This window comes from Neolamprologus multifasciatus, chromosome 5 (genome assembly GCF_963576455.1).
Source record: "Neolamprologus multifasciatus chromosome 5, fNeoMul1.2, whole genome shotgun sequence".
Classification (NCBI taxonomy): Eukaryota; Metazoa; Chordata; class Actinopteri; order Cichliformes; family Cichlidae; genus Neolamprologus; species Neolamprologus multifasciatus.
In genome coordinates, this window is record NC_140443.1 from 38,189,980 (window position 1) to 38,215,768 (window position 25,789).

Sequence of the window (25,789 nt, forward strand, 5' to 3'; positions counted from 1 at the left end):
ACAGAGCACGTTGTGTGTGACGTCTTCTTTTGCGCATGCGGCCGCTTTGAGCGTTCACACTAGAGCGCGTGTGAACGAGCAGACAAAAAAATCGGAGTTGATCAAAAAATCGGAATTGAGCATCAAGACCTGCAGTGTGAACGTAGCCTAAGTCAATGATGGTGCAGTTTTACTCCTCCATCAATTAATCAATCCTCACCTCCTCCATTACCATCTGGTACACAGACTGCAGTGTGTCTAAGAAGGTGATTGGCTACAATCTGCCTTCCCTACAAGACCTGTACAACTGCAGGACACTGAGGCAGGAGAGGAATATTGCTGGGGACCCCTCACACTGGACACAAACTGTTTGTGACACCTCCCCCTGGCTGCGGTCCATCAGAACCAACACCTCACGGCATAAGAATCGTTTCTTTCCCTGGGCTGTCAGACTACAACAACGCCCCCTCACCCCGATCACTGCTCAGCTAACATGTTACAATAACACACTTATTTACTCTGGCTATAAACACTTTGCACGCTGGATTCAGTGAAAGCATTTTGCACATCATGTCCCGGTTATATTTGTCAGCTCATAATATCATATATTTCTTATTTTCCAATTGTATTCGATATCTGTATCTGTTGTTAGTTAGCATATACAGCGGTCCGTCGTGTGATAGGTGAAAGGTGAAATCCGTGAAGTAGCCAACTTTATTTTTTGCAATTATTATAGATGTTTAAAGGCTGTAAAACCCGTCACTACGTACTTTATACACTTTTCTCAGACAGGCAGGAACATTTTCACATTTTTCTCTCTTGTTTAAACTCTCAAAGTTCAAACCTTTATAGAAAAATAAGCCCAGTGTTATAGAATGAAACCAAAGGCACCTGCGGTTGCCTTTGATGGTGCAAAACGTTTCGTCGACATTGTTGTTTGTTGGGGAGAAAACGTAAAAACATACAGTCCAGCACTTCAGAGTCACACTGCTAGCAATTTATGTAAATTTGACAAGCTCAACGCATCCTGTACTGTACAGGAGACACGGCACGAGATGGACTGACAATCTACAGTCTACAGCCAATCAGGACGCAGAACACAATGTGCTGTTGTTTTTAAATGTTTTAATGTTTTAAAAAAAAGTTTAAAAAGCAAAACTCCAGAAAAAAATCCGCAAAACAGCGAGGTGAACAGCGTTATAGCGAGGGACCTCTGTACATTCCTTTTGTGCATATTTATTTTCAATATTTCTAATATTTACCTAGAGATGTATATATTATTTATATTCTATGAATACCATATATTCTATTTCTGTTTTTAGCACCACAATAAATTCCCAGTTTGTGTACAAAGTACAAGTGATGCTGATTCTGATTCTGGAGAAGAAGAATAAGGATGAGCAGATACAAATTAAAAATTCAAATTCAATTTTTTATTTGTCACACACACAACTATACACAGTATGACATGAGGTGAAACGCTTGTAGCTGTGCAATGCAATGCCCGACCATTAAATGACAGTGGTTTTACAGTATTTACAATTTACAGGTTATACAAAATTTACAGATTTAACTTAGAAATTTACAGTAAAAAATGTGCAAATGGGAGAGGTCCATCATAAGCTTCCTAGGTTTGGACTTGCACCGCTTGGTGTAGATGGACAGCAGGTCAGGGAGCTCTGATTGAATGATGGCTGAGCGCACCACTCTTTGCAGATCTCGTCTGTCCTGCTTGGTGCTGTTTCCAAACCAGGTGCAGATGTTTGCCGTCAGGATGGTAAATGGCCTGCATTTGTATAGCGCTTTACTCAGTCCCTAAGTAAATGGACTGGTTCTTATATAGCGCTTTTCTACTCTGTCTGAGCACTCAAAGCGCTTTATACAGCTAATTCATTCACCCAATCACACCCATTCACACAAGCACTTCTAAGCTTAAGTGCTAAGTATCTAACATTCATACACATTCACACTCCGATGGATGCATCGGAGAGCAACATGGGGTTAGTATCTTGCCCAAGGATATTTGGCATGCAGACTGGAGCAGCCTGGGATTGAACCACCGACCTTCTGGTTAGTGGCTGACCTGCTCTGCCACCTGAGCTACAGCCACCACCATGCTTTCGATGGTGCAGCAGTAGAGGTTCTTGAGCACCTTCAGTGGCAGATGGAAGTCTCTAAGTCTTCTGAGGAAGAAGAGACGCTGACGGGCTTTCTTAACCAGGGTGTTGATGTGACAGGACCATGACAGGTCCTGAGTGATGTGGACACCCAGGTATCGGAAACTGTCCACTCTCTCCACTGGCGTGGCACTGATGCTGAGGGGCTTGTAATTCCTCGCCTGCTTTGTAGTGAAGTCCACGATCAGCTCCTTAGTCTTGCTGATGATTAGGAGGAGGTTATTCTCCTGGCACCAGGTCTCCAGGTTCCTAATCTCCTCCAGGTAGGCCGTCTCGATGTTGTCGGAGATCAGGCCCACAACAACAGTGTCGTCAGCAAACTTGACAATGGAGGTGGTGTCTGATGTGGCAGGGACAATAATGGACTGTTTGAAGCACGTGGGAATCACAGCTTGGGCCAGGGAGAGGTTGAAGATCTCCGTGAACACCGGTGCTAGCTGGTCAGTGCAGGCTTTCAGGACCCGGCCAGGGATTGCATCTGGTCCTGCTGCCTTCCTGGTGTTCACCACCTGAAGGTGTTCCTCACTGCTCTGTGATGATGAATGCGTTTTCTTCACTGGTGCACTCCGAGCGCACGCAGCCGTTTGTTGTTTTAATTGCTGCGGCGTCGAAGCGAGCATAAAACGTGTTCAGCTCATCAGCCAGTGAAGCATCGGCATTCATCATTGAAGAAGCTGGTCGTTTATAGTCCGTTATAGTCCGCAGTCCTCTCCACAGGCTCCTAGAGTCGCACTGTCGTAGCTGTGACTCTAGTTTTCCCCGTAGCTCCGCTTTGCCTTTCTGACCGCGCTGCGCACATTGTAGGACGCAGCCTTGTATAGGTCCATATTACCGAAGACGAGCCCTTCATTGTAGGCAGCGGTGCGTGATCTCGGAGCGTCGCGGAGGTTTTTATCCACCCACGGCTTCTGGTTGGGAAACTTTTGGATGATAGTTCTTTCTGCTGTGTCGTCCGCTAGTTTCCCGATAAATCCCACAACCGCTTCCGTAAACATGTTGATGTCATCAGAGCTGCGAGTCCAACGAGCGACCTCCCTCCTGATTGGTGGTTGCTGCTTTAGCCTTTGTTTGTAAGCAGGCATGTAAGGTTTGTAAGCAAAAAACATATCAAGGAACCAGGATCAGTAACTAAACTGTCAGCAACCAATAAAACAGATCCACATGACCCCACAACAAAAGACTGCACTCCTGGCCCATGGCCACAAAGGGTTGGGTGCAGGATATGTTCATATCTCAAATGCAGGACTGGAACAAGTCATTAAGTGAAGTTATTAGTAATTATCAGGTGTACTGTAATAATGTAGACAGTCAAACAATTGATGGAAAGATGGAAAGGACAGTGTGTTAGTCTCTAACTGTGCACATATATCAAACACCATCCTGTTACTTCATTATCTGTGGTTCCAAACTATAATTGGGCGGTGCTTTGGCAGGGCACAGTGTACAGCAGCAGCCTTTTGGTAGCTTCGTCATCTTCACACAGAGGAATCGTGTTCACAGGAATAGTTCCTTTTAACATTTTCTACTTCTGACAAACAAGAGTATAAAAATCTTTTTGTTTGATGAAGTTGGATAAAGTGAAAAATCTCAGCATCTCTCTCGACGTAACTTTTTTTACGTCGGTCCTCCTTAATTTTTCTAACAGGATGTAAATTTTTCTCTATTAATGCACGGTCTTTCCTTTACAATACAAAGCACCTAGAGACAATTATTATTGTGATATGACACTTATATAAATAAAGTTATATTCCACTGGATTGAAATATTTGTGACATAGACAAAACCCAAAAGTTTGTTTTTAAATGAAATTCTATCAGTAGGTTCGGCAATATCAGTACTGAGTTACAAGATTCTAAAAGTAATTAATTACTTGAAAAGTAACTATTGCGTTAATTTAATAAAAATGTTTAACCCTCGGGGTTCCAGGGTATAATTGGCCATTTTTAACTACTTTTGATGTTTCCTCTATATTTCACCTTTAAAAACTATTTATTTGCCTTGTTTGGTATCATTCTTTTCAGCACAACCTCACGTGTCTGAATTTACAGTTATGTTTTCATTTTGACTGTATTAACACAATTGATCTAAAATCAGAAAAAAAACATAAAATCTGAGTAGAAAAAGTTATATTTTTTACTGTAACAACCACAAACATGTTTAATGCATCATATTTCACAACTTTAAATGCAAATATAAATTATCAATTTTAAAATCATATGCACCAGTTTTGCAAACAACAAAGTTATTTGCAGCCATTTCCCTTTTATCCTTTTTTTTTACTCAAACAACAATTTATTTGAAGTATCTTCGAATTTTTGAAGGCGATGCATGTTTGTTTTTATATTATATTTTTCACTGTACATTCTTGTAAATACATGTTACTCTCTTTGTGTTTTATAAAAATCTTTGACTTGGAAAGCAGCCGTATGTCTCTTTTACTCACCAAATAAATGTTTTTCCCTTTTTCCTGGTGTTATTATCTCATACAGTAAAACTATGAACACTGAGAAAACCTGTTTTTTCTTTATTGACTAAGCCTATCACAGTTATATATAACACCTGACTACTATATTTAGAGAGTTTAAGAATATGTGTAAATATATGTTTTATTAGAAGCAGGTATCGCAGTTGTTACAAATTAGTAGAACTTATGCCTCCTTTTTCTCTAGACAAAACAAGACAGACGAATAAACAAAGAAAACAAAACTAAAAAAACAAACAAACAAACAAAACCTCTATCCTTTTTTTTTTTAACCCTTTAAGACCTACCATAGAACCAAGTCCGCCAGAGCTTATATTATATTTTTACATGCTGTGGAGCCATTTTTTGGAGCATTTCAAGTTGCTATACATCAATATAACCATTATAGCCCAAATTTTAATAATATGTCTGCATTAAGTCCATACTAACTACATTAATTGCAAGAAAGTGCAATAAACTACAAATACATTGAAAATCGTTTTTGTTTTTTTAACATATATTTCTAGTTAGAGAAATTTAAGAGGTTTATCCCTCAAAACTGTAAATACAAAAAAGTTGCACAAAATAGTTTCCCACCACAAGAAATTTATTTTGAGTGTCTTCATAGTTTTATTTTTGAAATACACCAATTTTTGTATACTGCAGGAAAAACTAAAATAAATATTATAGTGCAAATTTGAAAAAAAAAGCAGCATATGCATCAAAATAAACTATTTCCAGCAGTGCAATATGAATCCTAAGCATCCCAGAAACGACACAGAAAGTCATAAAGTCAAACATAACTTTTAAAAACACCAGTATAGGCTCACGAGGCCCTGATGATAAAAAACTATATTTCCGCAAAAATGATGTCACTTCCGGTTTCGGGCAGGTAATGGCGGACATGTGATTGGCAAAGCGTGTTTCTGGAATATTATGTTTTTGTTGCTGCAAGTGCTTTTTATGCAGTTTTTGCAAAGCTATATGTGGAAGGAAACTGTGACCGAGGACAAGCTGGTGGCATAAGATGTAAGTACAACTCCTCAGGTTTCATATGCAAAAAAAATTATTGCGCTAGCTCACGTGGTTCCGGTTCTACAGGGATTTAAATATAGTTGAGTAAAACGGAGCGTGCCTGCTCCGACCGGCTTTAAAGGGTTAATAACCATTTAAAACTATTGACAGAAAAATCGGGTATTTCTGCATTCAATAAGATTCATTCAAGATTCAAGAGCTTTATTGTCAATACAGTAGTATACACAGTATACAGTGTACTGAAATGCTGTTTTCGTCCTAAGCCCCCTATGGTGCATTTATAAATATATAAAGGATAAATCTCCAAGAGATATAAAACTAGGAATTTTCAAATAAATAACATTTATAACATGCTGTTGTGGTAAACATTAAGGGATAAAAAGGTACTAATTACTAACTATACAATTCTATACAATACCATAATGGTAACTATACAATATTAACTGTACGATAAACAAAGACGGGACAGAGACAATACAAAGATGCCACACAAATTATTTGTGCCACTTCAAAAACACAATTTCTGTCCACTATAAAGGAAACATCACAGCTGATACCTGCAGGTCTGACAGCAGCAGGTGTGTCACTCCTGTTTCTACCTGGAGACAGCAGTCGCCTCATTGTTCTGACACACAACACAAAACTATCCACAACACTACACACTAACTACACAAGACAACACATTAACTACACACTCCAAACATGCTAAACGTCACAAATCTCTCACCTCTCAAAACTCGCTCTCTCTCTCTCTCTCTCTCTCTCTCTCTCTCGCCATCACTCCTAAATCTTCCCCCTCTTCCTAAACAACCAAACGTCATGTTGCCATATCATTTATTAATTGGTCGTCATGGTGCATTTTTCCACCAACATGAACGGGCTGTTTGTTGTTTTGTTTTCTTGGTCATAAGCAGAGCGTGCTCGCTGCGCTGTGACAGCAAACGTGATGAAACTATTGAGGAAAAACACATGTATATATTGTTTATCATGACTCTGGTTTTACGTGGCCCAGTTTATAAACTGGTATATGTCACCTTGTTGCTTTGTCATCTTGAAGTGGTCATGTGATTGGCTTACCACGACTACTTTATTCTTCCTCAGTCAAACAGCAGCACTCATGCCATTGTTTTGCCCCCTGAGCTCCAGGTGTTTTGCCAAAAAGTGATCGTTGGGCAGGAAGTGATTACCGTCCGCCCACCTGCTTAAAGCTGTAGCGCCCAGATTACTTACAGCTACTTCCGTGCAGCTGATATAAGATGCGGTAAGCTGAACACAGCTTCAACCATCTGTTGAAAATAGTAATGCAATCGCATTGTAACGATAGAAATAGTACTTAGTTAGATTACTTGTTACTGAAAAAAGTAACGCTGTTAATAACGCTGTTACTTGTAACGCCGTTATTCCCATCACTGTCTATGAATGTAGCCTAACAACTACTAGGAGTACTACTAGTACTAGTAAAGTACTGTGAAAGTCTTGAGTAGCCCCTCATTACTTTATAGTTTGTTTGCAAGGAGCCAGATGTTCATAATTACTTAAAGCGGTTTTGAGCAGTGGTTTCCCAAGGTCTTCTGAAAGTCTTATAAAGGCTTTTTTGGTCCTTGTACCTTAACATTTTGTGTCGAACATTTTGTGTGTTTGTTAAACCACTTGATGCCGATCTATGAGTCATGCATGCATAATAAAAGCACCTATAGTTGTGGTCAGAAATGTGTACACACTCACCACGGGCGTGAATGTAATGCTTATTTTGCCCTTTTGATTCCTTTGAACTTCTTTATCCAGGGTGGAATGGCTCCTACAGCTGTCTAAAGTCTTCAGTGATTTTAAAAAACAAATATTGGGTGCACAAGTTTAAATTACTGGTCTACACAGGGTCAAATATACACAAAAACATTTACATTATTTAATAGGTATTGCTGAGTTTTTTATATTGTATTTTAACTTGGCAAACCCAGGCCTATCACATTGTTCTTAATGATGCTGATTGACTATAACTGGTAGCTGCCCTTTGCTGGCATGAATACCAATAAACAAAAAACAAGTTAATTATTTGCCAAAATCAGAAGAAAATGATAAAAACATGTTTTAGGATGTTCAGGAAGAACTACCAAGGCTCAGGTCAGCCATGAACTGGAAACTACTGGAACACCAGCGTCATTGTCCATCGTGAAGCAAGAACGGGACAGAAAGGGTTGCTGCTCCAAAATCAATACATTTAAACTCAACAGAAATGTGTAGTTGCCCAGAAGGAAATCTTTTCTATTGTGGTCAAATGGAACAAAGATTGATCTATTTGGTCACAGTGACTGGAAGTGTATGTTTAGAAGAGTAAGTAATAAGACAGGAAGCCAGGCCATTAAATGAAACTCTGCCAAGAAAAGTCATCAAATATGACACCTAAAGTGCTATGAAACTTTTTGGGATATTTGTCACACAGTTTTCAAATCATCAAACAAATTGTGACACTAAACCCAGAAGTTTATTAAGGGGAAAAGCTATTCAAATCTAACTTTGATTAGCCACATTTTTCCGAAAGCTTCAAACACGAGTGAAACATCTCAGGAGTTAAACAAGTTCAGAGCAAAAGAACAAGTGACAGCTGTGAAAAACGATTTAGAGCAAATTCACAATGGGGAAATACAGAAAAAAATCCAGACCTCACACAGTGATGCAAATGACCCATCAGCTAATCCATGTCCTGTTTCTCATTGGTCTCATTGGAAGGACGGCTGTCCAGAAGCCAAGCTTAAGGAACAGAATCATCAGAAAAGGAAGCCATGAAGCATGCCAGACTACACAAGAACTGGACTTGAAATCAGCAACAAGTCTGAAGGGGTTAACAATTCAATTCAATTTTATCTATGTAGCGCCAAATCACAACAACAGTCCCTATAAAGGTGCTTTATATTGTAAATACCCCAAAAGAATACAGAATTACTCCAGCAATCAGATGACCCTCTATGAACAAGCACTTTGGCGATAGTGGGAAGGAAAAACTCCCTTTTAACAGGAAGAAACCTCCGGCATTACAAAGCTCATTGACCAGTTTGGGTGAGGGGAGGGAGACAGGACAAAAGACATGGTGTGGAAGAGAGCCAAAGATTATTAATAACTCATAATGAAAGGCATAGTGGTGTATAAACACACAGTGAGTGAAAAAGGGACACCTCTAAGGATGGATTCATGATCACCTAATCCAGTCCTAACTATAAGCTGGCAGTGTGGTGGCGTGGTGGTTAGCACTGTGGCAAGAAGAGCCTGAGTTTGAATCTCGAATCTCTTTCTGTGTAAAGTTTGCAAGTTCTCCCATTTTTGTGGGTTTTCTCCGGCTTCCTCCCAAAGTCCAAAGACATTCAGTTACTGAAGATGGTTAATCAGTGATTCTAAATTACCCACGAGTGTGAACAGTTGTCTCTTTCTCTATGTTAGCCCTGGGACAGCCTGACCTGTCTAATATGGATATTATGGCCTGTTTATGGTAGTTGGGATAGGCTTGAGCTCCTCAGCAACCTTGAATTGAATAAGTGGAAGAGAATGGATGGATAGCAACAACTTCATTTTTCAGAATAACAATGACCCCAATCAAAAAATCAATGCAGTGAAAGCATACCTGGATAGAAAAACACATAATGGAACATTATCTGTCATGGATTCACCTCCTAAGAGCTTGGACCAAATCATTACTGAAGCCGTGTGTGATCATCTCGATGAAAAACATCTAAGAGCAACGTTGAAATGTCCTCCACGAAGCATGAAGAACCTTTCTTGAAGAGTAGTTACAGAAATTACAAGTGGGCTTGGACAGAGTTCAGATGGAAGAGTAAACTTGGTCATACCAAAGATCGACTTTCAAACAGAGTACAAACTTTACAGTGTTTTATAAACTGTATTTCCACGTATGTTTGAACATTTCAGTAAATCACTGTACCTATATTTCATTTTTCTATCAAAATACAAATGTTAGATGGCTCAAGACTCTTGAACAGTACTGTAAATTTTTAAGGTTTGTCTTAATGCACTTTAATATAACTGTAATGCATGAAAGTTAACCAGTGCTACCCCTCGGCTTGCCATAGAAACATCTGTGGCATCAATTCAAAAACCTACTTCGCCTCATTCTCAAATTAGCGCATTCACAAGATTTTCAGAAAACTTTGACTCTCATGAATCTCATTGACCTTTGACCTTACGGTTGAGGTCAATGAGACCTTCCGAGATTTTTAATAGATGCACTCAGGTATCAATTTCAAACTCCTACAGTGCCTCATCCCTGAGTTATCACATTCACGAACCTGTGTGTCAACGTCAATGTCTTGCATTTGGCTTCTCTCCTGTGAGGCAGTAATTGCACTCTAAGCTATGGAGTAGAGTGTTGACTATGGGAATTTGTATCACCTGTTAACAAAAGCCCTGAGCTCTGTGTACTCTTCAGAGTTTACAAAACATTAGTAACTGCCAGTTTTGCTTGTTTGCTTATTTTTTGTCTTTTTATTAAAAAAAAACCTGTGTACTGTTTTAATAACCTTTCCACTTTCTTACAGTCTCTGAATGTCCCTCTGCGCATGGCTGAGTTTGTGAGCTTACATATTGAAATATCAGCTGCTGTATGTTTTCCTGCAAACATCTGGACATTTTGGGTTCCAGCAGCATTCCTGTTCTGTCCTTGGCCTCCAAACCTCTGTAATAACTCTGTGTACTTACTGAGGCCTTAGTCATGTCAGGCTTTGTGCCTGTTACATGATCTTTACATGGCACTTTTTGTAAATATATCAACTCACTCATTGTATATATCACATGCAGAAAGAGCGAACTATTTTTTGTACACTTTTGTGCTTGGATCCTCCTGGAGTTATCTGCTTTCAGTTATTGGCATTTGTTCTTGTCCAGCAGTAACAAATAACAAACATCTCGTTGCCTATGTTTGTTATTTGGAATCTCTATTACACTGAATGTAAGAACTGCAGTAGCTTAAAGTGCTGCGTGTTTGGTTTGTTTAACTCACCTCCAACTATACGTTAATTTAAAAAAAACCTTTAAAAAAACCAAGCAAACCTTTAATATTTGCGAACATTTCTACACTTACTCTTCTCTTTTCACTTGCAATGATGTGAAACTAAATATTTACCTGAAGCTGCACATTAAGCACAAATGAAGTAAATGAAACTTTGGTGTTACTCTTTGATTTGGAGAAAAGAGGCAATGCTGTAGCTTACTTACATCAAATATTCGCTCTACATACACCTCCTCATTGACCTTCTCCCGCAGCATGTCCTGGGAATGACGGACAAATGTCACATAACTGTCAGCTACATCCATCCCTGGCTTCTGTAAATAACCCAGAAAAAGGAGAAAAAGACATCAAATAAAAATGCTTTACTAATCTTTGCTTAGTAAAACAGTAAAAATGACAAAGTGTATTTTGGAAGGTACATGATTTACTCCTCATGGTGACACTTTATAATGACTATACACTTAAAAGCTTTAGTAAAGCATTAATGAATACTTAATTCGCTGGTATGTAATTTATAAACACGATATTTTTATGGCGTAATACACTCGTACATGTTTAATAATAGCATTTTTATGAAATTTGATGTCATCTACAAAAAAGTTATTAAACAGCTGTTCATAGTTCACGGTATCATTTAGCAACTTAGATGGAAATGTATGCATATATGAAACTATTTGGTTGAGTATGTACTTATTTTATTAGCTGTTAGCTTTAGTACTTTGTGTGATCTCAAATTAATTGAGGTCACACAACAAGGTTTGCCTTACAAAGCATTCACAAATGAAAGTGAAAGGTCAGCCGGATCTCAAGTCTCAGTTATCTTTACAACAGAGAAAGGAAAGAGACAAAGCTCATAGTGATACAGAAAATACAAATATTTATTGCATGATGCAAAAATACCTCACTTAAAAGCAGAATATCGAGATGGATGTTGGACCGTAATGTGAGTGTTTTAGGTGTGTTTAAGACAGAAAGAGAAACAATATTATCTTCACAGGGGGCTTAAGAGGTGGGCATTACATTTCCTGCTCGAAAATGTAATGCCCAAATTTAATTGATTATTTCTCTGCAATTACAAACTCTGCCCTTACAATCTTGGTATCAAAATAAAGCTAACACTTGGGGAATTTCATCAGAGGTGTAAATATTGAAGCAGATATTACTGTGTCAAAGTTACTGAGACTGGAACATAGAAAAAGTAAGTAGATTTTATCCTCGCCTAATTATTTTTTTTAATTTTAGCATATAACACTTTTAAAAATATGATTTGACACACACACACACACAATTGGACACCATGCCAGTTGATTTTTTTAGGTATTAAAGAGCAGAAATTAATAAATTTTATTAACAGGCCTAAAAATGCTTTTTTTTTTAAATAGATTTTTGAAGAATTAACCACACATTTACATAGCAACGGCCCTTTTCTGCAGCACGCATAGAGCGTTTGATTGGCCTCTGGCCCTTTAAACTCCGAGGGGCTGTAACTTTGGTTTCTTTTGGTCAATTTGCGTGATTGACACCTCTTTTTAATCGTTTGAGCCAATAGATTCACAGTAATGATGCCACGTTCACGTCACTTCAACCAATCAGACGTTGTAATTCCAAAACCCACGTTAGCCCAAATTTACTGCATGTGGCGTCTGTTCGGTCACGTGTCTGTAGGTGGGTCTAAAATGGAGGTTGTTGACGGAAAACTGCTCTGATGTGGCTAGGTAGGCATGGTAACTACTGTTAATCACGTGGCTACTGGCTACCGGGGAAAATACAGAGGAAATCGGGACGGTAAGCCAATTTCTGTCTTGTCTGTGAAGGTTCTCAGTCATCCAGGTCATCGTAGTCAAAGGAGCTTGCAAAGAAAAGCGTCTGGACTTCTTTAAGTTACTTGAAGACGTTTCACCTCTCATCCGAGAGGCTTCTTCAGTTCTAAGGTCAAATGGTGGAGAGTCCCAGATATAACCCTAGTGGGAGTGTCCCCCCACAGAGGGACAAAAGGACCCCCTGATGATCCTCTAATCGCCTGAGCCAAGGTGTGGAACTGGGTGTGGGTCCCAATCAGCCAGAGTTTCAGGTGATTTCATTGTGAAACCTGGCCCCACCTTATCATGCGAATTCCTGAGGTCAGATGGCCCAGGGTGTGAGTGGGCGTTAAGGCGTCTGGGAAGGGATCTCAAAACTGGATTATAGATGGCAGAGAGTTGGTGTCGTAAACCACCGCCTCTGTTCAAAGATGGTCGCTCACAGTGGACATAGATGGCTTCTTTCACTCCTCTTTCAAACCATCTGTCCTCTCTGTCCAAAATGTGAACATTGGCATCCTCGAAAGAGTGTCCTTTATCCTTAAGATGCAGATGGACAGCTGAATCTTGTCCTGTGGAGGTCGCTCTTCTGTGTTGTGCCATGCGCTTGTGAAGTGGCTGTTTGGTCTCTCCAATGTAGAGGTCTGGGCATTCCTCGCTGCACTGTACGGCATACACCACATTGTTAAGTCTGTGTTTTGGCGTTTTGTCTTTCGGGTGAACCAGTTTTTGTCTGAGTGTGTTGCTGGGTCTGAAGTACACCGGGATGTCATGCTTGGAGAAAACCCTCCTGAGTTTCTCTGATACACCGGCTACATAGGGGATGACAATGTTGTTGCGCCTGTCCTTCTTATCCTCCCTCGCTGTTGTCTGATCTTCTTTTCTGTGCCTCTTTGCTGACTTTAAAAACGCCCATTTAGGATAGCCGCACGTTTTGAGTGCTTCCTTTACATGTGTGTGTTCCTTCTTTTTCCCTTCAGGCTTAGAGGGAACATGTTCTGCCCGGTGGTGTAGGGTCCTAATTACTCCAAGTTTGTGTTCCAGAGGGTGATGGGAGTCAAACAGGAGGTACTGGTCCGTGTGTGTGGGCTTCCGGTAAACTTCGATGTTGAGGTTGCCATTCTCTTCAATGTGCACAGCGCAGTCCAGGAAAGGCAAACAGTCATCCTTCGTGTCTTCCCTGGTGAACTTGATGTTTTTATCCACAGCGTTGATGTGCGCAGAGAAGGATTCCACTTCTTGTGTCTTGATTTTGACCCAGGTGTCGTCTACATATCTGTACCAGTGGCTGGGTCCTCTTCCTTTGAAAGAGCCAAGAGCCTTCCTTTCCACTTCCTCCATGTAAAGGTTGGCTACAATAGGTGACACGGGGGAGCCCATAGCACAGCCATGTTTTTGTCTGTAATAGCCTTCGTTGTATTTGAAATATGTAGTGGTGAGGCAGAGGTCTAACAGTGTGCAAATCTGATCGGGTGTGAAGTTGGTCCTGTCCTCCAAGGAGCTGTCTTCTTGTAGTCGTTTTCTGACAGTCTCCACTGCCTCCGTGGTGGGTATGCAAGTGAAGAGAGAGACTACATCAAAGGACACTATGGTTTCATCTGGATCCAGGGTAAGTTTCTGGACCTTGTCAGTGAAGTCGGTGGAGTTCTTGATGTGGTGTGGGGTGTTCCCCACGAGAGGAGCAAGGATGGTAGCAAGGTGTTTTGCAATGTTATAAGTGGCTGAGTTTATGCTACTGACTATGGGTCTGAGTGGGACAGCTTCCTTGTGGATTTTTGGAAGTCCGTAAATGCAGGGTATGGCATCCCCTGGGTAAAGGCGGTGATAAGTAAGGCGGTCAATGATTTTGTCCTTTTCCAAGTCTTGAAGGCAAGCTATAACTTTCTTTTTGTAGCTGCTTGTGGGGTCTCGCTTTAAGGCTTCGTAGGTATTGTTGTCACTGAGGAGAGTAGTGATCTTTGTATGGTAATCTGTAGTGTTTAGGACCACGGTGCATCTTCCCTTATCCGCTGGTAAAACAGTGATGTTGTGGTCTTTGCTCAGGGAAGAGACGGCCTTCTTTTCCTGTATTGTGAGGTTGGACGGAGGGACTTTGGCACTGGAGAGGGTGGCTGAGACTTTCATCCTGATTTGCTCTGCTTCTGTCTGTGATAATTTATTAATCCGAATGGCAGATTCTGTGGCTGTGATGAGGTCCACTATGGGCAACTGTTGTGGAGAAATGGCAAAATTGAGACCTTTGGCTAATACTCTCTTTTCAGGTTCAGTGAGATTCCTGTCTGAAAAGTTCTTAACCCATTTCTCCTGACTGTCTTCAGGTGTGTTTTCTTCTATGGGTTGTGTAGGTTCAGATTCAGAATGAGGAGTGTGTGTTTTTGAATGCAAGGTGTGAAATTTCCTGCGTTGTCTTTCTTTTCCTTTCGAGTGTTGGGCCCGCTGAGCCTTGTCCACAAACTTGTAAACCTCTTCTAAGATTGGAGAGGGTAGAAGGGTTTCCAGTTCCTGCAGAGTCTGGCTGATCTTGATTTGGAGGGCATCTATAGTGAAATGGACCTGTCTTATCCTTTCACTTAAAAGGTGATTTTGCGCTCTCTGTAGAATCAAGTCTGCTCTGTATCCCCTGACAGTGGATCCAAGGCGCAGGCTCTTGGGAACAACTCTGGTTTGTCTGCATCTTAGGTTGAAACGGAGATGGTTCCTATAATCCGCTAGTTTCCTTGATTCCCTTTCATACTCCCGCACCAGTTGAAGGGTGTTCCTCCCAAAATGTACGGCAATATGTCTGTGAAGGTTCTCAGTCATCCAGGTCATCGTAGTCAAAGGAGCTTGCAAAGAAAAGCGTCTGGACTTCTTTAAGTTACTTGAAGACGTTTCACCTCTCATCCGAGAGGCTTCTTCAGTTCTAAGGTCAAATGGTGGAGAGTCCCAGATATAACCCTAGTGGGAGTGTCCCCCCACAGAGGGACAAAAGGACCCCCTGATGATCCTCTAATCGCCTGAGCCAAGGTGTGGAACTGGGTGTGGGTCCCAATCAGCCAGAGTTTCAGGTGATTTCATTGTGAAACCTGGCCCCACCTTATCATGCGAATTCCTGAGGTCAGATGGCCCAGGGTGTGAGTGGGCCTTAAGGCGTCTGGGAAGGGATCTCAAAACTGGATTATAGATGGCAGAGAGTTGGTGTCGTAAACCACCGCCTCTGTTCAAAGATGGTCGCTCACAGTGGACATAGATGGCTTCTTTCACTCCTCTTTCAAACCATCTGTCCTCTCTGTCCAAAATGTGAACATTGGCATCCTCGAAAGAGTGTCCTTTATCCTTAAGATACAGATGGATTTCTGTCTTAGCGCATTTGCGCCGCTGTGTGTTTTTGTGGTCTTCTTTTGCGGCTCATTCAGTGAATTTTGGTCTGATCGTGGTGAAACTTGGTGTTTGGAGTCAGTGATAGCCCTGGAAGCTAACCAGCCTATCTTTAGCCGGTTACGTGAAGTCTGAAGAATTTCTGGTTCGGTTTTGTTTGTTTAGTCCTCTGTTGTCAGACACCCTTGGCTCCTACGAATCTAGAACCTCTCCGATCTGGCCCATATTTCCCCTCTGTCCTCGTACTGCGGTTAAAGGTAACTATACTGCCTGTACTACATGCAAATCTGTTAGATAGCTGAGGATTGTTTGGTCCTGCTGACCTTTCAGTTTGATTTGTTGAAGCTTTGTGAGGTATAGCTTGTCTCTCATTTTAAACGTGGTTAAACAAAATAGTCAGCTATTAGTAACTGACTGAATTTAACATGAAGTACAATATGAAATAAGCATTTATAAAAACCTTTATTAACACACAAAGGTAGTTCATTTTGTAATCTTTATGTGTATCAATGTTCATCTGAATACTTGCCTACTATTGTTCTGATACCTATTTCCTATACCACAAACCATTAACCTTTGCTTTAAAACACGTGTTTGGTGCAATAATACTATTAAGAAATTGTAACTTCATCATTTATAAATGATGAATGAACTATTAACTGATACCTTACTATTGTATACTAAAGTGTTAACCTCTTTATTTCCCAAGTGGTCACCACAATCGATGCATTTGGCACTGGCAATATTGCAAAGGCCAATAAAGCTGGCCAGAGGATCACATTGGTTTCAATATATAACATTCAAGCTGTAACACTAGCATACCAGAACCAGGAGCTACCTTGCTTTTTACATTATGATATGGGACGTCACACTATTCACAATGAAAGGGCCAAAATTTTTAAAGTGAGGGGCTCACATGCACAACATCCAGGTGCTGGGATAGCTTTCAACACAAGCAAAAGCCGCGTGACAGTTTTCTCAGCTGCAAAGGTTTTGTAAATAGATGTTAGATTTGGAATTGATTTCAAGTGTTGAACCTGGATTTGGCAGCTGGGAGTTTTAGGACCCTGTTACCCTGTTTCACAAATCTAAGTGTAATATTACTTAGCTTAACCTAAGTGCAGGTATAACTATTGTTGATGAAAGAAACTGTGCTCTTACTTTGATATAACTTTGGTAAATAAGTGGTAATAACTTATCTCCCTATCATTCCCTTCTTGTTTTCACCATAATATCCGACTATCACATTATTGATGAGCTCTGATAGAAAGTGCTACCAAATATTCTCTAGTGCCCACAGCAGAGCAAAGTTTTCATCAGTGTATTTTAGTAAATATTAAGCAATACTACTACTCCACTAGGTTCCTCCGGGAAATTCAGTTCAACCCACCAGTCTCACTAGTCTGTGTGGGTTGTGATTTTTTGCAGTCTGCTGATCAGTCTGCTGATGTGCTTAAGCACAGTAGTATTAGCATTAGTATATTAGTTGTCGTACCTGCTTAGCAGCAGCATTTTCACACTGCCACCATAAACATATTGGCTTAGTGATGATCACAGTACACGTATTGATTTACTGTCTCAGCTGTCAGCAGTTGCAGAACCATTAAAATCAGATAAGAACCCGTATTTATTGATGATGAGAGATCTAACATGATAAATCGTCTCATAATCAAGTGGAAGCCAGCTCTACTACATTCGAGCCGAGATTATTTTGGAAAGGAGGAACATTCGGTCATTACAGGGTTGCACACCAAGCTCTTGTGACAGAGTTGAGATTGACTGAAACTAGTCTCTGCAGTCTGGGCATGTGCAACGTGAACGGGGAACTGTCACTTGGACAACAGCCTGTAGGAGGCCTGCCACTCTGATATCTGAAATATCAAAAAAACAACTAAAACACATCTTTTTAGAATTGCATTTTGTTAACTTTTGTCTGTTTTTGTTTTATACCTTGTGAAGCACTTTGTGATCTTTTATCTAGAAATGTGCTATATGAATAAAAATTTACTTACTTACTTACTTATATTGGGAGGACATTGCAGTTGTTGGCACCTTAGCTGTCTTTCTAAGAACAACATATTTTCCCATTTTCATATTTCATAAAATAACACTCTTTTAATCTTTTGTGCTTGAATTTCATTCATCAGGACTCCAAAAAGTCATCCAAACAACTCATTGCCATCTCCCACTAAATGTGGATAACACATCTGCAGTAATGCCTACAATGTGTGAATGAGTCTTTTTCTTTGCCATTTTTAACCAGCGTAACTCAAATGTTGTACGATGAGAACACAATTAGCATGCTGGTCCAGAAACTGTGACCCTTGCCAGCGTACACAGTGGCTCTTCAGATTTACTGACAAGGCATTAATTTGATATTTGGCATTTTTCAAGGGCCAAAGTGTTGGCAGCTTATCTAGAACTGACGCGCACACAGACACATGCAAACACCACCGCCGCCAACCTGACAGCAGAATGGGCATGTGTTGCACAACAAGGACTCACAATGTATGCGGCACAGAGATGGATGCATGAGGCACGGATGGCTGTCAGTGTCTGGCCACATACATATGAATGGACATTTGGGGAAGGAAACGTGGGGACATTCAATGTGGAAATACAACACCCAGGACCATCTGGATCATGATGGTAGATGTGAAAGTATGGTCAAATATTTGTAGATGAATAAGAACACACAAACAAACATTCTCACATCACCAGGGAAGCAAAATGCTCCATTTGAATTCATCAAAAATAGCAGACATTAGTTTCATAAGTAAGATCTAGCACAATATGTTATGATATTGCTATGGTTAAGACAATATCAAATATAAAGCATTATATATCTATCTATCTATCTATATATATACATATATAGATAGATAGATAGATAGATAGTAGGGGTACAACGATACTCGTATCGATATTGAACCGTTCGATACAGTGCTTTCGGTTCGGTACGCATGTGTATCGAACAATACAAAATTTAAAAATTTTTTGATCAACTTTTCTTCTGATGATGCTGTCTGTGTTGAGCGCTAAGTGGATCTGCATTCGACTACTCTGCCTAGGCTGCACTGTTGAGCGCAGATCCACTGAGCGCAGCACAAGCTAGCAAGACAGAAGCTAAGCTCGTTGCAACATGGCAAATTGAACCTCCCCCACCCTCATTCAGATCTGGCGTTTGGAACTATTTTGGTCTTCATGTGACGTATGACCCTGAAGGTAAGCGTGTCATGGACTAAAGTAAAACAGTATGTCGGCTGTGCCACGCAATGCTCAATTACATGGGTGGGAACTACTGCGTTAGCGCAGTTAGCTTGTTAACGTGTTGACGTCGTCCAGCCCCACACACTGGGCGATCTGCGGTAGCTCGTTAACAGAGATTTGCATTGTTGTGGCGTTAACGTCATTTCAGATTAACGCTGACAGCACTAGTGGGAACACAACGAATATGACTGCACATTTACGCCGACATCATCCTAGTGCAAAGATAAGTGGAAGCAGACAAAAACAACAAGCACCCATGCTACAAACTTTACCCGAGTCATTCAGACAGCCGTTAGCACATGATTCTCCTTATGGGGACCTGATATGTTTAATATGCTGCTGAGAATATAGCCCAGAAGAAGCGTATAGTATAGCTTTTATTTTGGAAAGAGACATTTCTCTGTAATAAACTCTCTTTTCCAAAGATGAGTGATTTCTCAATCAGATAGAATTATTATTTTATCCCCTTGTTGTTTCAGCAACATTAAATTTAAAAACTGTACGTTTGAGTTAAAATAGATATTTATAATTTTAATAAATGACAAATTAAAAAGGCATGAACATTTTTTTGTATCGAAAAAATATCGAACCGTGACACCAAAGTATCGAACTGAACCGAACCGTGAATTTTGTGTATCGTTGCACCCCTAATAGATAGATAGATATACAGCTAGGGATGGGTATCTTCTAGGTTTTATCCGATACCAGTACCAAACCGGTACTTTTGAAACGGTGCCGGTGCTTAAACGATGCTCGAACCGGTGCTTATGACACTATGATGACCCTCCTCCAATCCCTCTCTCAGCAGCAGGACATCTTCCCCCCCCTCCTTCCAATCATCTCCCAGTGTCACAGTGGATCAGGTCAGGAGACAACTGAGGAAGCTTCGCCCCAGAAAGGCAGCAGGTCCAGACAAGGTGTGTCCTAGGATGCTAAAGGCGTGTGCTGCTGAACTTGGGGAGCCGCTACAACGAGTCTTCAATCTCAGTCTGCGACTGGGGAGAGTGCCCGCTCTATGGAAGACATCCTGCATCGTCCCGGTCCCCAAAAGGAACCGGCCCAATGAGCTGAATGACTTCCGACCGGTGGCACTGACATCACATCTTATGAAGACTCTAGAGCGGCTCTTCCTCAACCTCCTCCGACCACAGGTACAACATGCCCAGGACCCACTACAGTTCGCCTACAAGGCGGGTGTCAGAGTGGAGGATGCCATCCTGTACCTCCTGCATAGAGCCCACTCACACCTCGATGGGGGAAAAGGCACGGTCAGGATCCTGTTTCTTGACTTTTCCAGTGCCTTTAATACCATCCGGCCCTGTCTGCTTCAGGAAAAACTGAACAGGATGGAGATGGACCCCTGCCTGGTCGCTTGGATCTCCGACTACCTCACCGACAGGCCACAGTACGTCAGGCTGAAGGACATCACGTCTGACACTGTGGTCACCAGCACAGGAGCACCACAGGGAACTGTGCTGTCCCCTCTTCTCTTCACCCTGTACACCTCTGACTTCTGCTACAACTCTGAATTATGCCACATTCAGAAGTTTGCAGACGACACAGCCATCATGGGGTGTATCTGGGATGACCAGGAAGAGGAGTACAGAAGTCTGGTGAGGAACTTTGTCGCATGGAGTCACACAAACCACCTGCAACTCAACACCTCAAAGACTAAGGAACTGGTTGTGGACTTTGGGAGGTCCAGAGCAGGTCCACCACCGGTTTAGATAGAGGGGGAGGAGGTGGAGGTACAAGTACCTCGGGCTGTGGGTGGACAATAAACTGGACTGGTCATGCAACACAGAGCACCTGTACAAAAAAGCCCAAAGCCGACTGTACTTCCTCAGGAGGCTGAGGTCTTTTAACATCTGCAGGAAGCTCCTGAGGATGTTTTACCAGTCGGTGGTTGCTGGAGTACTGTTCTATGCTGTGGTGTGCTGGGGGAGCAGCACAGCAAAGAAGGACTCATCCAGGCTGGAAAAACTGATCAGGAAGGCTGGCTCTGTGGTCGGCATGAAGCTGGACACTCTGGTGTCAGTGGCAGAGAAAAGGACACTAACGAAACTGCTGGACATTATGGACAATGCTGGGCATCCTCTGCACACGGCCATAAACAACCAGAAGAGTCTGTTCAGTGACAGGTTGCTTCTCCCAAAGATAAGAACCAACAGACTTAAAAACTCCTTTGTCCCACACGCCATCAGACTGTTTAACTCCTCTCTGGAGGGGAGAGGGAGGGGAGACAGGAGGACAAAGGAGGGGGGAACAACTAAGCTGTAGTGCCTCTCTACTTCACTGTACAATTACTTTTTGTGCAATACTTTTTGTTAATAATCAGCGGTGCAATAGACTCCATACTTGAAATGTGCAATTCACTTGTATTTTTATTTTTATTTTTATTCCTATTTATTCTATTTATCCCCTTTGTATATTTTATCTATATATGTCTTTGTATTTATATATGTGTGTGTATATATATATATATATATATATATATAATATTCTTAACTCTGTAACTTCTGTCGGTGCTGTGCTTTTTGGAAAACAAATTTCCCAGAGGAACCCACCCGAGGGATTAATAAAGTTTTATCTAATCTAATCTAAAGAATGAAGAACACAAACTTTGTCCAAAAACCTCTCATGTTTAACTGTTTTCCACTTTTTCTTTGGTCATTTTAGCCTTTTTGGCCAGGGTGAAGGGAGTATCTGCCATCAAACAAGAAGACAGCCGCATGTAGCTATGATGATGTTTGCTAGTTCACCTTACATGCATTAATGTAATAACGTGGTTAGCCTACTCAACGTAAATTACACACGAACAACATTAAGCTACTCACGCAGAGAAGAACGGCTGCTGCTGCATCATCATCATCATCATTTCTGCTACACTGGCAGGGCTAGGGGCCAGGACTCTCCTCTTCGGGTTTTTGGGGGATGTTGCTAACTCCGGGTCCGATAACAGGCACCACACCCACAGTAGATGTGCTCGGTGTGAGGTGCATTTCTCGGCTTTTAAAAAAACGCTATGCGTCGCCAGGTGTTTCATCAGATTTGAGGTGTTACCTCCTTTGACAGTATCACAGTATCAGCTTAAAGTACTTGTTGCAGCTGCTGAGTTTGCATCTTTTGCTGTGAAGTACAGCGAGACTTTTGACGCTTCGCCTTGGGCATTTTTAATCTGTAGCTTTGCTCTAAAAGAACGTACGTACCTGGACCCGCCTACTATCCTCGGAAACATAAAATGATTGGCTAGAATCCAAAGTGTACGACATCTCAGCACCAAAATAAAGCACCGAAATGTGCGCTGCATTTCGGTCTGGTTACTACCGTTTATATCAGAACATCATGGCACCGGATACCCATCCCTATATATGGCATTATAAAAAATTTATATAACAGTGATTTAAGTCAGATTTGATTTAATCACCATTGAATGACAGAATACACCATTTAAGTATGCTGCAGAACCACACACACACTGGGTCCACTGGAATGGTTGGATGGATGAATAGACAGATGGATGGAATTTCAGCAAATGGAAATCCCGACACTCACTGTATACATCATATAAAACAGCAAATGTCATTTTAAAGTCAAAGGCAGAAATTTTCTTTGTGAGAACTTTGTGAGAGGGTGATGACTCATCATGTGTGTAAGCTGAGGCTTCGGGGGAGATGTGACCAGTAAACAAATTATCTCTGAATGTCACGTCATATTATTTTTCGAATATGAACTATTAGGTTTTCTATGTCGTTTTTTAAATATCAAAATATTTACACATGTCATCATGTAACTACCATATGAAGTGGATTTTCAAATTCTTTTCATGGAATGGAATCAGGGATGGAATTATATGTTGAGTGATACAATACAAAGGAGTCTTAACAGCACTCACATGCATGTCAGTCATGCAAACACAACAGGGACTGGGATTAATGATGACATTTTGAGGCCAAACAGTCACCAAAACTTTCAGAATTTAGATTTAGTACTTCTTAGTGCTCCAAAATATATCTGATGAGCAAATCAAAACTTGATAAAGGCACAATGACCCACACAAATACATTACAACAGCGGAGATGTAAAATGAATACTTACAGGCACGTCCACATACTTCGAAGCAGCTTTTACCTTGACAAAGATAGAAAAACACTGAGTACAGCAGCTGAACAAAAGTTGTCCAGGTGAGACTGAGCATCTTATAACTTCGCACCTGCTGAACTAGAAACACTGATTTGCACAAATGCACTCACTGTTATTGCATTCATAATTTAACAGTTTAGCTTTTGTAGTGTTGTGGAAATTTAGGGGAGCTAGTGCCAGAGAAGCGCCCCAAAAAATCTAATGATATTACAGTTACAGTTATTACAGTGATTAACATAAAACTATAACAATTTCAACGAACTAGTGAGGATAGAAATACACACATCAAAACAGATGATTATAATATGATGCTATGAGACTTTATATAGTTGCACACCATTGTAATTTACAAATGCATACAATGTGGGGAGTTTTATAAAATATTTGTATACGCACTCAGTGCCAATGCAGTGTTTATGAAAATGGTCCACTTGTGTATGAGGAGATACATACATACATGCTTTTTCATTAAATCAAATTTAAACCCCTTAATTTACCAGAACAAAAGCTTTAGAATTAATAACAAATTTCCTACATAGGTGCGCTTTCACTGAGGAAATGAAGATGTCTGTTAAAATTGTTCATTACATTCAAAAGTTCAGTTACAGTGGAATAGCGTCACACTATGATTTACACATACTGCCATTTACAGTCCAAGTAAATTATTAGTGAAGTATTCTTATTCTGATGCATCTTTATTAAGCTATGACCTTGTCTCTAAGTGTGTTAACTGAGCTTTTATAAACACTTAATATTTCAGATCATAGCTAGTTTAGGTAGCTACCAGCTACCAATGCAAAGGCCAGCAGAACCTCACGTGTCAATTGTCTTTGCAATAGAAAAAGGAAACATATACAACACTACAGGAAAAGATGGTTTTTAGGAGGTTTTTAGGAGGTTAAAACTACCACCCACTGGTTTCTGATGTTTTCTTTAGAAGCTCTGAGCGATTTTGCCGTTGCTGTTTGGTGACAGAGGCTCAGAGCTGAATGCTGATGCATGCTCTTCAACTCACAGAAGTAAATCTATGAGTATGTCTAATGAAGTCAAAATAGAACCAGAGAATATATGTTTTCATAGAAAAACAAAACAAAATAAAAGACAATAATTGTAAAAATAAAATATTACAGGTAACCAGTTCTGTATCTATAGCACACATTATACACTATATTGCTAAAAGTATTTTTTTAATCTGCCTTCACACACGTGAACTTGAGTAACATCCATTTCTTAATCAAAAGGAGTTTAACATAATTTCAGCCCACATGGTTGCTGTCATTCCCAATTGTTTGCTTGAAAAAGCAGTCTGCATGCCTACTGTACGTGATTTTATTCACCTTTGGCCATGGAAGTAACCTGAATCGAGTCATTTGAATGGAAACTTAAAATGTGAATTGCAACTATTTTCTTTATTTATGTATGCTCTATATATGCTCTGATTATGTTTTTTCCCTGTGTTAAACTACATATGATTGCAACGTCTGTCCTGTTGGTAAAACGTATCATGTTTAAGAAGATGCATATGTGCATATCTGCATATGTGCATGCAATACACAGCAGATACTATATACAGCGGTCCCTCGCTACAACGCGGTTCACCTTTCACAGCCTTGCTGTTTCGAGGATATTTTTTGTGCAGTTTTGCACAAATAAATGTTTTGGGGTTTTTTTTCAGCGCATTGTGTTCTGCGTCCTGATTGGCTGTAGACAATTATCAATCAATCTCGTGCCGTGTCTCCTGTACAGTACAGAATGTGTTCAGCTTGTCAAATTTACATAAATCTTTGATCACTAACAGTGTGACTCTGAGGTGCTGCACTGTATGTTTGTAAGTTTTCTCCCCAATTCATCTGCATAACGTCACCTCTTAACTATTGTGAAATAAGAGCCTTATACAGTCAAGCAGCCGTCATCATCTCTGCCTATCTGTGAAACCTTCTCACTGAATGTCATTGATGTGTTTTGTCATTTAAGAAAAATTAATCACAAAAGATTTTTAAATTATTATTAAAGTATCAAGTCCAGTATATTATTAAACTGTTGTTAATAGATCTGCAAACTTTATGACATCGTATTGAATTTATAACAGAGTGTAACTTAAAAATATGCAGAAGTAATTTCTACTTGGTGGAAGGATCTGACAAGCCAGAACATGCTTAGTTTATTTAGGTCACTGAAAAAATGAAGGACATGCTCCTAATTCAAATAGAGATCTAAAGAAGTAACAACCCAGCAAACAACAGGGAAATTTAAAAATGAAGTTCAGTCTCAGAAGTAACTCCCACATCTGGTTTGGGATCAATTCAATTCAGTTTTGTTTATATAACGCCAAATCAGAAAAGTGGTCTCGATGTGCTTTAGGTTTAGGCACTATGGTAAAGACCGTACAATAATCTATAACTAACTACACAAGTCAAAGTTTTTTTTTTAAGAAAGCACCATCTTGGTGACACTCTGCCATTGACTGGCTGTATCTGTATGAGATATAATAATAATAATAATAATAATAATAATAATAATAATAATAATAATAATAATAATAATAATAATAATA

The 25,789-nt window shown here is 40.3% G+C and overlaps 1 protein-coding gene across 3 annotated transcripts in view; it reads right to left on the reverse strand.

Moving 5' to 3' along the window:
* Window positions 1–25,789, reverse strand: part of LOC146519291 (calcium-dependent secretion activator 1-like) — a 238,584-nt gene that overhangs the window by 28,931 nt on the left and 183,864 nt on the right. For 2 of the 3 annotated variants that reach the window (XM_085159096.1, XM_085159094.1), the window contains 2 exons: window positions 23,191–23,223; window positions 10,873–10,980 (listed from right to left, as the gene is read on the reverse strand). In XM_085159096.1, the coding sequence (XP_085015222.1) occupies window positions 10,873–10,980; window positions 23,191–23,223 (141 nt within the window). The remainder of the gene's footprint in view (window positions 1–10,872; window positions 10,981–23,190; window positions 23,224–25,789) is intronic. The other variant, XM_085159095.1, reaches the window with a different exon arrangement.